Source organism: Aegilops tauschii, chromosome 7 (genome assembly GCF_002575655.3).
Source record: "Aegilops tauschii subsp. strangulata cultivar AL8/78 chromosome 7, Aet v6.0, whole genome shotgun sequence".
Lineage (NCBI taxonomy): Eukaryota > Viridiplantae > Streptophyta > Magnoliopsida > Poales > Poaceae > Aegilops > Aegilops tauschii.
The window spans coordinates 373,251,882-373,265,702 of record NC_053041.3 but is presented as its reverse complement, the minus strand read 5'-3'; the positions used below and the strand labels follow the sequence as shown (position 1 = coordinate 373,265,702).

The window sequence follows — 13,821 nt, the reverse complement described above, 5'->3', positions numbered from 1 at the left end:
TCCCTCGGTAAAAGGACGACCCGGAGTTGTACCTTGACCTTATGACAACTAGAACCGGATACTGAATAAAATACAACCTTCCAAGTGCCAGATACAACCCGGTGATCGCTCTCTAATAGGGCGACGAGGAGGGGATCGCCGGGTAGGATTATGCTATGCGATGCTACTTGGAGGACTTCAATCTACTCTCTTCTACATGCTGCAAGATGGAGATGGCCAGAAGCGTAGTCTTCGACAGGACTAGCTATCCCCCTTTTATTCTGGCATTCTGCAGTTCAGTCCACTGATATGCCCCTTTACACATATACCCATGCATATGTAGTATAGCTCCTTGCTTGCGAGTACTTTGGATGAGTACTCACGGTTGCTTCTCTCCCTCTTTTCCCCCTTTCCCTTCTATCTGGTTGTCGCAACCAGATGTTGGAGCCCAGGAGCCAGACGCCACCGTCGGCGATGACACTTACGACACTGGAGGTGCCTACTACTACGTGCAGCCCGCTGACGACGATCAGGAGTAGTTAGGAGGATCCCAGGCAGGAGGCCTGCGCCTCGTTCGATCTGTATCCTAGTTTGTGCTAGCCTTGTTAAGGCAAACTTGTTTAACTTATGTCTGTACTCAGATATTGTTGCTTCCGCTGACTCGTCTGTGATCGAGCACTTGTATTCGAGCCCTCGAGGCCCCTGGCTTGTATTATGATGCTTGTATGACTTATTTATGTTTTAGAGTTGTGTTGTGATATCTTCCCGTGAGTCCCTGGTCTTGATCGTACACATTTGCGTGCACGATTAGTGTACGGTCAAATCGGGGGCGTCACAAACACGCACTGGAGGACCATGCCGGCTGCATACCGCGGAGATGCGGGGCTGCGGCGGCCGTCGGTGGACTTGCCCACGAGCTCGGGTTGAACTGACGTGTAGCGCAGAGGCCAGCGACAGCCAGGCCACTCTGAACGCTACTATGGCATGAAGAAGCACGGGGAGAGGAACTCGGATGGACATGGGTGGGGCACTTGGACTGCCGAAGCAGTGGCCAGAGAAACATCGTGTGGCGGCCAGCGACAGTAGCTGGACTACGACGCGAGGGAATGGCGTCACCGGATGCGCTTGGGACGGCCAGTGGTGGTAGGTGGGCTTTGGCCAGGGGCTCGCGCTACAGGTAGCCTGGCCACGCACGAGCATGGCGGAGTGCAAGGACCGGCGGCGCTTGCTCGATCTCGTCGATGGGGAAGAACAAAGGATCAAGGGGAGATGAAATCGGGGAGGGGCGGGAGGGGGCCACCGGGATTCGAGGCATGGCAGCGGGACTCGACACGCAGAGACGAGATCCATCTCGCAGTGGCGCGCGGGAGTTGCCGGAGGCGGTGCCGCCTGTAGTTGCCGGCGGTGACTTGCGTAGTTACCTGGGCCAGCGGCGCGCGGGGTGGGTGAGGTGCGCGGGGGCGCGGGGTGGGCCGACGCCGGGGGGCGTATGGTCGATGGTGGGAATCGCCTATACAGGGCTCCTGTGATCCAAATAGTTATTCTAATCCCAGGATTAGAATAGTGTCTATATATATATATATAGGGAAAATCCATCCTACCACCTGGGGTAGTTACCCCACATGTCTCATATACTACCATGTGGTAGTATATATTCTACTTTATCAATTTAAGTATGTTCATGTACTATATATAAGATACTCCAAAGTGAGTTACATGAAAAAAATTGCATGTTGGCCCATGTTTTTTATTATATTTGTGAAATACATACATATCTGTATGTAAAAAGAAGTATACTCAAAATACGATACACACTACCAGAAAAGTAGTATATATACTACCTAAATATTGTTATATACTACATACTACGCGTACATACTCTTCGATTTGATAAATACTAAATACAACATACAAAACTCAAGTGGTGGTAAGTACCACCGGTGGTAGCTAAAATTTGTCCTACATGTGGGTGTCAGCAAGATAATTTGCCGCAACTACATGTGGGTGTTAGCAAGATAATTTGTGTGTCGCTTTGCGAGTTTTCGTTCATTGTCCGCGAGACCGGAACAATTTTCTAATATTTCGGCCTCACGGTGCAGCCACACGCGTAGGCCTTGTTGGTATTTTAATTATAGGAAATGCATATAGAATCCAAAAATCACGAAAATCAGTGTGTCACCGTGGCGTGCTCTCACGACCCCATGGGAATTTTTTGATAAAGTCTGGCACAAGTTTTGATGCTCGCACCTTGGAAACCGGAGCATCTCACAAGAAGGTTCATAGTTTCCAAAAGGAAACGCAACAATTCGGACTCCAATCGTCATTAACTTCATCGTTCCTCCTCGATTTTTTTTTTCATGATAAGCAATCACCGATATTCCCTGTGTTTGATTTTCTGGCTCATTCCAGGTCTCGCCTACTATATTTAAGCCATTTTTGCATTTACGATGCATTGAGTTCATATAAAATCAAAACCCTACTACTACTACATGTGGGTGTTAGCAAAGAAGGTGTACAATTCATTTGTGTGTTGCTTTGCGAGTTTTCTTCCATTGTCCGAGAAGCGGGGAGAATTTTCAAACATTTCAGCCATGAGGTGTGGCCACCGTCGTAGGCCTAGTTGGTATTTTAATTACAAGAAATTCAAGTGGAGTTCGAAAATCATGAAAATTGGTGCGTGACTATGGCATGCTCTCACGAACCCATGGATTTTTTTGGTAAAGTTTGACACAAGTTTTGGTCAAATGAACTGAGGTTCTAAACTTCTGGTGGTGCATTCATCTATTGGACTGTTAACTTTTATGCCAACCTTCCTTTTGTTTAATGGGTGTAATTTGTTTTGTTGAAAGAAAAAATTTGTTCTTAACGTGCAACGACCGGCTGAAGAAAACAGCAAGCCGTTTTTGTATAGTGTAGGGTGTTCCCTATATTTGCACTGCTGGCGAACTTTGATGCCCAGTGGAAGTAAGGTGTGCAATCGCCTTAATATCCTAGCGTTAGTTTCTGGCTTATTTATTTCCCTAGTCTTCTTTTTTCTTTGTTTGCTAGTGGCCGCAACAACTATGGGCCAGATACAGACCGAGGTAACCTTGAGCCTGCTACAGACCATAGGATCAATGGGCCTCCTATGGGCCATCGGATAAATGGGCCTCCAACGAGCCGTAGAATCAATGGGCCTCCTACGGGCTGTCGGATCAATGGGCCAACATGGGTCGTAAACGGGCGTAATTGGTATCAGGCCAGCATGGTAACGGGTCGTTAATAGGCCGGAAGACAGCAAAGGCTTAATTTTGTCATAGGCATAACGGGTCGCTAATGGGCGAGAATACACGACGGGTTGGAAATGGCGCAACGGGTTAACAGGCTACAAATGGGCCGATTCTAACCATGTGTTGAATTTGGCCCATTAGGAGAACATGCCAGTAACGGGCCAAAAGTAATCGAGGGCCGGAAAGGAGCCCAAGAATGTATGGGCCGTCAGTAGGCCGAAAGCTAACACGGGCTAGAAACGGCCCATGTGAATCTTGAGTCGTTAATGGGTATAAAGAAATTAACTCTTTATTATGGGCCAGAGTCACCGCGGGCCACTAGAGGGCCCAAAGATAAGAAAGGCCTCATATGGGCCGAGAGACGTCGTGGGCCATACATGGGCCGAAAGTGAAACATGCTGGTATTATACTGGATGGCCCACATGATGCTGTTGGGCCAAATTCGGGAACGCTATAACGGGCCATGTGTTACCGGGTCGTGAAATGGTCTATATGCAAACAGATCGTTAACAAGCTTTTCATGGGCTGGCCCGCTAGCTTTTGACCAAGTCAAATGGGTCGGCCTTTGTAAGTTAAATGGGCCATAGTTGGGGTTGTGCCACGTGTCGACATATCATAGGCACCTCTCCGTCCCGCTGACGAGCCAACACGTGGTTGCTCTGGCCATTCAGAATTTTACACGTGGAAAATATTCATTGGTCCGGGTGTCAACGGGTTATCGGATCCAAACCGGAACCCGATAGCATAACGGCGACCCGTTATGGTGTATGCCACGTGTCAGTTACCTTTGACGAAAACACTTCCATGATGCGCCATTTATCGTTATGGAAGTGGACACTTCTGTGATGATAATTTCGGTATTGTCATGGAACACTTCTACGACAACACTGGTATGACTATCTTGATTCTGTCATAAAATGGTCACGGATGTACATGCATGACAGAAAACGTGACCTACTGTGACAAACACGTATCATCACAGAAGTGTATTTTTTTGTAGTGATGGTGCCAACTTGTTACTAGTTATATTGAAATTACACCTTGCAAAACAACATCAGTTCTCTCATGAACATGCGTTGGTTCAAGGGGTGGACATGCATTGGTTCAAGGGGTTACAAGTAAAGCAATGTATACACACACCCCATAACAGTCTTTCCTCATGTAAAATTATTTAACTAGCTAATGCAAGGCATTGCGCCGGTTCAACATAGTCAGAGAAAACCCTAATAGTTCAACTGAGGCCATTGGGAGGTTCAATGAACACAATTTGACGGTTAGAAAAAGATAGCACGTTTTGTAAAAAAATATCATTCGATCCGTGAAAACACGCTCTGTACAAATGCATACGGAGATCAGTTTGGGTACTCTATTTTTGAAACGAAAAAAGCACGATCGGTCTCACCGTATTCAAAATACTCTATCAAATACCTCAGTACAAACAAACACAAAAATCAGTACGAGTACACTATCTTTTGGACGAAAAAACAGCACGATGGGTCTCACTATATTTGAATTACTCTTAAATGGTTGTGAATTTGAGAAAAGTTCAACATGGCAAAGTTTTGCATTTTTGATAGCTTTCCAACGATATATTATTTGCCCCACTTCGACAAACTTTTTAGAAAAATCACGTTGGAAACCAAATTTCACCGTATTCGAAATTGAATTTAAACCATAAAGATTTAGAAAAAATTGTCTATACGCAAAATTTGCGTATTTTCCATAGTTTTCCAATGCCATATCATTTGCGTCAATCTCACAAACCATTTGCAAAAAACGTGAAAATAAGTTTCGACCAGAATTTCACCGTTTTGAAATTACTTTTAGATCATGTAGAATTACTTTTGAAACACAGTCAGTCTATTGTGCTAATATTAGCAGAATATTTATTCTGATAACACTTCCGCACTGCACGCTCAACACGAGAGCACTGCACTTTCTGTAGCAAGGGCACTGCAATACAGACTAGTGAACTTCGTGTCGGAAAAAACTACATGCAGTGTTTTCTCGGTACTGTTTTCGCTCTAATTTTTTAACCGTTTATCGGAACGAGGCGTATAATATACCGTTGGAAAGCTATGGATTAGGTGCAACTTTGCCATGTTGAACACTTTTCGAGATTCTTCGTGGTTTAAGAGCAGTTTCAAAAACGGTGCGGCGGATGATGAGTGGCACCGAGCGTATTTTCGCGATTTTTTCTAAACCCCTTGTCGGAATGAAGCAAATGATACACCGTTCGAAAGATATCATCGAGGCGCATCTTTTGCATATATATTATTTTCTCTAATTCGTTATGATTTAAGAGCAGTTTTAAATTTAGTAAATCGCGGAATTCTGTTTTTTCAAAAAAATTGCAATTTTCGTACTGTTTTCGCTCCTGTTTTTGAACCATTTGTCGAAACGAGACGTGTGATACGGCCTTGGAAAGCTACGGACGAGGCACAACTTTCATATGTTGAAATGGTTTTGAGATTCCTTACGGTTTTTAGTTAATTTTGAAAATCGTGCGGCTGACGACGGGAGGCAGCGGCCGTTTATCTCGAATTTTTTTCAAACCGTTGGTTGAAAATAATTCGAATTATACGTCATTGGAAAGATATCGACGAGGTGCAACTTTTTCATGTAAAACACGCTCTCTGGTTCCTGACGGTTTAAGAGCAATTTTGATTTTAACGAAATGCGGACACTCTGTTTTTTTGCGATCCAAAATCGTCATTTGTACTGCATTAGACAGAAAACGGCACAGCTTTCAAACCAAAAACCGCACTTCATCAGACTGACAAGTGCACTGCATGATTTCTTTTTTGTGGGACGTAAATTTTGCCAAACAAGGTAGGAAACCGCACTTCTTTAGACTAAAACCCGCACTTTATCAGATGGACAAGTGCACTGCATGATTTCTTTTTTGTGGGACGTAAATTTTCCCAAACGTGGTAGCAAACCGCACTTCTTTATACTAAAAACCGCACTGCGTCAGACGGTCAAGTGAACTTCATGCTTTTTTTCTCGAACGTAAATTTTTCTTAGACGAGTTTTTGTTGTCTTTTTTTTTCATTTTTTTATGAACATGTGTACCGCAAAGGTGAGGGCAAGTGAACCGCGACATATATCGAAGTGAACCGCATTACTTCGAGCGCAAGTGAGCAACATCACTCTCCAAAGTGAACCGCATTATTTTTTGCTAGTGAACTTTAATACCATTTATTTCAATCATCCCACAAACAAAACAATTTGCATTAGAAAAAGAAGTGAACCTCTTGTGGGAATTTTTTTGCTATTTTTTTACGAAGCGAACCTAGCACTTGGCATAACACAGAGAGATCACGCAGCACAGCAAAAGAAATACAAAAATAACATGTATCAGGTGGCTACTAAACTGCACACTCCTAGCTGCAAAACCACGAGTATGTCGCTATGAGCTGCACAGGGTCGCCATCTGTACTGCTTTGTCGAGGGCGTATGGGACCTCATCGGGCATAATCTGTACTACTTCCTGCAACAACATGTAAACCGAACCTCAAGAGCAAACAATAGCAGACCACATTGAACTTTTCACTTTTTTCTTAAAAAAAGCAACAAAGGCAGTAGACTGCAGGTGCACACGGCAAATCTCATCGCAACGGGGATGCGCCATGGAGGAGAGCACCTTCTATCGTCCGCTCCTCGCCAGTAAGTCAATGCAGTGCACTACATGAGCAATGTTGCGGTACAAGCAAAGTTGGTCTGCATACACATCATCAATCACATCTGAGAAACGGAGAAGGCAAGAAAAAGTGAGAGAGATTGGGAGAACCTGGGCGCTAGGGCTGGCCCTTGGCATCCTCGGGCCGGAGTATGAGCTCGGGAACGCAGGAGCCATCGTCCACGAACAACCTCCCGTCGCCGATGTTGTGGTCCGCGCGCACCACCATGCCCTGCCTGCCACAACGAGCACAAAAGTGTACTGCACGAGGATTCGATGATGGCCGCATGTGCATGCTTTGTGGACTGCTCAAGCAGAGCGACAAAACTCCTGGAGAGGAAGACCCTGCCGACCTGCACTAGGGGAGCAGCCTAGATTGCTTGCTGCCAGTGGAGAATCGTAGGGAGAGGAGCAGAGGAGGGAGGAGGAAAGGAGGAGGCCAGGGCGTCCCCTCGATCGAGGCAACATGGAGTCGAGGAGCCTGGATCTGCAATCACATCATCCGCGAACGGCACGACCTCGCCGGCCGAACTGCACAGGCCAAAGAAGTGAGAGGGAAGGGAGCCTGGACGCGTCGGATTTGGCCGAGAGGTGGAAGCAGCAGTCGTCCATGGACAGGTTCAAGGTGTCGCTGTTCGTACTGCAGAGGACTAGAGGGAGGCGGAGGAGAATCCCATGGACGAGATCAACGTGCACCGGCAAGAGGGAGGATTGATCCAGTAGAGGCAGGAGTCCACGGGTGCGCGAGGAGAACTGCATTGGTGTCGTTGCCGTGAGGGGCAGATCCATTGGCGTCGTTGCGTCGATATATATATATATAGATTGTACGTCGATGCGTTTTGAATCTTGTAATTATTTTCTCTTTTTGGTTTGAATTCACTATATTATGCCTGATGTTCATATTTTTTGTGTGCATTTTCAAAGAATAGCGAATGCTGTTCATCCAAGTGGACGTGGGTTTGATGTATTTTTTGTGGGTAATTGTTCAAATTTGAGTGGTTGCGCAATTTTTTGGCCACTTATCGAACTGCGAGTGGAATTGTCACCTCTGTTAGTCTCCTACATGTCTGGACCTGTACTGCTTTGATTTTATTGTTGCAGTTTTAGCTTATGTTTGTAGTGTACTGCATTTTCTTTAAGTAGTATACTTCAATGTACTGTATTATAGTGGGCATGACAGCTTATTAGATTTTTCTTTTTCTCAAACTGCATTTTGCGTTTTAGAGAACTTCATAGTATGCACTTTCGTACTACATTATCAGAATAGTTATGCTGCTATTTATGTCGATTCTTGTGATGTCTATACCATGAGAATTCTATTGATCAGCATAGGTTAACTACAAAGTTTTCGACCATTGGCATTGCATTGTTACTGTTTAGAGTACTGCTTTTTTTATATAAGGACGGTACTATGTGTATTAGAGAACTGCATTTCTGTCAGCAGCAACTTGTCTAAAAGGGTGATAAAATGATGCAGATGAGGTTGCATACTTTAAAAGGGCACCGTTCAAGCCTTCTGATGGACATAATTTTAAAAGCATACAACATAAACAAACCATTAGAATATGCCAAAGATGGGTTGCTTTATCCTAGACAACCTACAGTTAGGAGAAACGGAAGTAATAAATGTTGTCGTTGGTGTTAGGTGGTGGATTGATTCTGATTCAGTCTACGCGAATGCATTTGAGAAGCAACAACACTTGTTACTTGAATCTAGCGAACTACATTGACGTATTACAATGAACTGCAGAATGCGTGGATTGTGTTTGTTTTTTTATTTTTCTAGTTATTGTTTATATTTTTATTTGGCCGTGGTTTTTAGTGGTATGTGGGAATGTTTTTTTTGGCGGCCACTCTTTTGCGTGTTGGGCCTGTGTTTGGGGAGTGAAAACGCATTCGAACCAAGTAGGCCTGTCAGCACGGGTGGTTTCCTGTGTGCTGTGTGGGCGTGCTAACATTTAGTCCCACCTCGCATGCCGAGAGTGCGCTGGACCTGTTTATAAGCCCTGGCGAGGCAACAGTCTCAAACTCCTCTGGTTACTTATTTGGGCGCTTATACACGGCGCTCGCTGCTCTATCCTCTCTGGCCTATGGGCCCATCTGTGCCCAATCCCATGCATCATGGCTCAGAACGGACTCGCCTACTGTGGGCGCAGACTTACGACGAGTCTGGCTGGGGCCTGGTTGCACCTGGGTGGTCAATTTTATTTATATTTTTCCTCTTACGTATTTTTCTTATATAGGACGTGCAATGCTTAGTAAATCATCTTGCACTGCATTCATCAGGTTTGTGTACTGCATGTGCACACATTCCACACTACATATGCAGGTGCATTTTTGTGCACTGCATGCTGGTCGAATATTTTTAGTGTTTTTTCTCTTACGTATTCTTTTCTAATATACGGTGTGCACTGCTTTGTTAGTTCTGTGTGTACTTCATTCATCAGAATACCGTACTGCATGTGCACACATTTTGCACTGCATGCATCCTATTTGTGCACTGCATCTTCATTTGTTTTGAGCACTGCTCGAATCACATACTTTATGTGCACTACAATATGTTCTAATATTGAACTCTAGTTTTGTAATTGCAATAAACTTCTTCATAACATAAGCAAAGTTCATCATTACAAGCCATTCTGTGTGGCAAGCAAACTAAGTTCAGCAAAAGCAAACGATCACAAGCAAACTAACGTTACATAAGCAAACAACAGAAAGCAAATTTGATGATAAATCTAAAACGACGCGAGCAATATGGGTTCTTGGCCGGCACCGTCTGCTTCTTCCCCAGGTAGAGTCTCCCCAGCTGCTCCTGGGGCGCTTCTTGGGGGGGCTCCTCCTTATCTAGCTTTGCACGACAAAGCCCGTCCTGGGTGACGATGATGCGGTTCCATATCTCGTACCTGCGTAGGCGTCCTTGGCCGCGTACTCGATGTGCCTCATGGACAGAGGCAGGGAGGCCCAGCGTGCGTGTTCTTCGTTGGTGATCTTCTTCTTCATGTTGTTGTAGTAGTCATCGATGAGCATGTCGGCGACGTCTGCAAGGGAGTCCAACTCCTTGGTGGCCTCGGGCACCCTTCATTCCTTCTGGATGTCGACGAGGTTGGCGAGCTCCAGATTGACGCGCTCTAGCCTAGTTTTGTCGCCGCCGATGGAGATGCCAGCAAACGTGTACCTGTTGTCGGTGAGGAAGTTGTCGAAGATGGTGCACCTTTCAGCGGCGCTCAGTTGGAAGGGCATCACCGGCTGAGTCTTGCCGACGGAGAATTGGACGAGGGCAGGTTTCTGCGTCGCGTCAGGCTCGTTGTTGTACTTGAGGTCAATCCCGATGATCTTGTAGCACTGGAGCTTGAGGTGGCGCTTGTACTGCTCGTGGGAGGTCGCCATCTGCTTCTTGTCATTGGTGTGGATGACGTGCAACTTGGTGTTGCCGTGCGCCTCCACGTTCCTGTACTCATCGACGAACCCCATCGCCGGCAGTAGGGCTTGGTGTCTTCTGTGGAGATTGATGTGATGGAGCGGTTTGGTGGCAGTGCAATGGATACTTGTGTTGTTGTGGATGAGAAAACCTTTTCAGGGGTCTGAATTTAAAGGGGGGGTGGCCGCAGCGGATGAACTGCACGATCTCGCTGACGATGCGGTTGTGCAGATCGTGGGTTGGCGTTGCGTCTGTGATTGTGGGTTTGTGGCGATGGAACCGCTCGGATTGGGCGGTTGTCTCTGAACTTGGTTTTTTTTAATGTGGTTTTATTTTAGTTTTCATCAGTAAAATTTGTTAACCACCACGTTCTGTGCGAATGGGCATTTGTCACGTTTATATGTATTATACATGTTCCCGAAAATGCATTGCTTATGATACCGCACTGCTTCATCTAAAAAAGCACCGCATTGTCTAGAGGTGCGTGCTGCGCCTGTTTTTGCGTGTACTTGCTGCAGCCCGTGGAAAAAGGTATAGTATATTCCGCAATTTTCGAGTATTTCGCTGTGAACTAGACCATGTACGTATTCCAAAATTGCATTGCTTATGATACCGCACTGCTTCGTCTATCCAAATGCACTGCATTGTCTAGAGCTGCGTACTGCATCTGTTTTTGCTGTAGCCCCTGGCACATGAGGGGGGGTTGGGGGCCCCCATTTTTTTTGTGGCACTTATTTGAAGGTAGACTTTTTTCGGATGCGTTATCTTAACACGCGCGTTGTTTTTTTGAAATTAACTTTTTTTATGAATTGCATGTATTTATTTGTTTCACTGTCCGAACTTCATTGTTCTTCACAGCGAACTGCATCTGGTACTAACTTCTTTGTTTCGATCTGGTCCGTCTTATTTAGTCGGCCCGTTTTTGGCCAACCCGTTTTATGTACCTCTTTCCCACGCGGGCCTCGCACGTGGCCCTCCCAGGCGATCCCACTACTCCGCTCATAGGGAGAGACCGAGAAGAAACCTCTCTCCTCTGTTGCAGCGGCTCCCGAAGCATCTCTCCCTCGAGCAAAACCGTCGTCGCCCGCGGAACCACCGTCCTCAAGTGGTCCTTATTCCTGCATTCTGCGTCCCCGTCCGCTCCGCCAGCCCTTCCCGCTATGCTCCGGCAGCCCTTTCCCCTTTGTTCCCGCCCCCGCCCCCATCGCCGCCATTCATCCCCTTTTTTGTGGTACATTTCCCGTGCCCTCGGTCTTGATCGTCACCTCGTCTAGTTTTGTGATTCTCATAGTGGATGTCGTGTTTTTTGCTTATGTATTTTTCCATAAGCAGGTGATTTGATCTCGATTTGAAGTCGGTACTCGTCTGTGCTCTGTAGGAAGATCAAGGTGCATCTAGGATTTCGTCAGATTTCGTCGATTTTGTTGCTGATATCTGTTACTTCGTCCTTGTGCTGCAGGCAAATGTCATGTCTTCGCCAAGCAGAGTAGAAGGAGGAGTTCAAGGTATGTGGACTGCTTACTTTGGCCTTGTTTATTTTCTGTGATGTTTATCTAGTTTCCTAGTTCATCCTGCAGATTTGTTTATGTTGTGTTAGTTGTCACCGTTCCTTTGCATTATTTGTCATGTGATATTTTGTAATTTCTATTTCTGGTTTTTATTGAATTCAGTAGGTGATTGCAGTGGTCATAATGATACACCAATTGGCTCTCATTGTCCTGGTGGTAAGGATCATGGTGGTGAGGCAGGACATCAAGTAAATTCACCAATTGAATCTTCTCCCATAAGTGTGGCCCCTCCTTTTGGTATGTGTTTGTTTTTTTTCTTATTTTTAATTTGCCAATTGGTTGTATCCCTATTTATGTTGTAAATTTCATATGTGTCCTGTGAGTTTTGAAATGGATTGTTCTTATAAATACCTGCTATTTTTTGATGTGAATGCTTTGTTTATTTTGTGTATGCTGCTTACTTGAAGTTGTTCAAATTGGTGTTGCCTTGCTGTATCTAGTCCGGCATTTTTTTGGAAACAAATGTGAAGTTAGTGTATGCAGCACTGCATTTATAGGTATATGTGAACTCCACTTTCTGTATGTGTGAACTGCATTGTTGTTTTATTGAGGTTTTTTTGTATACATATGTGTGTACTCCATTACATTGATACATGAACTGCATTAATTTTTATTTATCTTATGATTGCAACACTAAATTTATATGTACAGGTGTACATCATTTGTTCTTTTGTGCACTTTTTAATGACCATAGTTAAACTTCCTTTTGACGCAGTGTCTGTTTTTCATGCTGGGGCGCCTGGGTTTGAGGAGGTTACTCAATTGATTGACCATTATTTTGCAGAGGGTGACATTTGTGTGAGCTTGACCAAAGACGTCTCGTCTTGCCTGAAACACAATCACAGTCTGTTGATGGTACAGAGGAAGTTACACAGGAGTGGATGGTCTCGGAACAGCTTCGTGCATATGAATTGAGCAAGAAGAAGTTGAGGTTTTAAAGTGACTCAAAAGAGTATGTAGAGAAGGAGAAGTAGAGGAGAGCTATGGTGCCAAGGATGCCAAATTTGTCAAAGTCAAGCATCCTGCTTTGCAGAAGAAGAGACCGAGTTCTATTGCGGAGGAAGGTGGTACTCCTCGGCGGAGTCCACGTGTTGCTTGCATGAACAAGAATCTTGGTGAGAGAACTGCTGAAGATGGTGCAAAGGATCCTCAGCGCAAGTGACCACATGTTAGTGAAGGTCCCAACTCTGACGATGATGACTTTGTGCTTGCTGATTTTGTGAGGGATGCTCAGACTGGTAGACGCAAAGACTGTGGTTCCTCTAAGAGTCAACGCAAGCGTCCCCGTGGTGATGGTGATGAAGGTGTTGGTGTTGACTCTGGTGGGGAGGCGGATGTTGTTCCAAAGGTTTGTTGAAGTGGACTGCATTTGTTTCCTTCATTGATATTCTATCTGTGTTTTTTTGTCTCTTTTTATGGCTAATCTTGTAATGTGGACTGCATTTCCCTTTACACAGAGGAAGAAGTCTAGTAAGAGCAATGCAACTGTGGGATTTCGGGTTCCGCGGACCCTTGAGAGGTTCGAACTTTGGGGTGCGTGCGAAGAACTCGTCCTCCCCAGTCTGCCTGCTCGGTAATCTCACGGCCTAGCTCGACGAACCGAATGGAAAAGAGACACAGCAGTTTACCTAGGTTCGGGCCACCTTGCGGTGTAGAACCCTACTCCTGCTTTGTGGTGGATTGGCCTCGAGGGGTTGAGGATAAACTAGTATAGTGGGAGAACAACCTCAGGAGGAGGAGTGTTCCTATGCTCAATGAGCTGGTGGGTGTGAAGGTGATATGAATTATCCGTACACTACTACGGTGGTGGTGCTGCTCTATTTATAGGGGCCTTGGTCCTCTTCCCAAATGTACGCGGGAAGGGATCCCACAACGGCCAAATTCAAAGGGAGACAACTAGTACAT

General features: G+C 45.4%; 1 protein-coding gene across 1 annotated transcript; it reads right to left on the bottom strand.

Annotated features, from left to right (window-relative positions):
* Positions 1-10,008: 10,008 nt before the first annotated feature.
* LOC141027175 (uncharacterized) lies at positions 10,009-10,401 on the bottom strand. The gene has a single exon (XM_073504150.1). The coding sequence runs from the start codon at positions 10,399-10,401 to the stop codon at positions 10,009-10,011; it is 393 nt and encodes a 130-aa protein (XP_073360251.1).
* Positions 10,402-13,821: the final 3,420 nt, after the last annotated feature.

Excerpts from the sequence above, each read along its gene's own strand:
- LOC141027175 (XM_073504150.1), bottom strand. The coding sequence starts at position 10,401 with ATGGGGTTCGTCGATGAGTACAGGAACGTGGAGGCGCACGGCAACACC.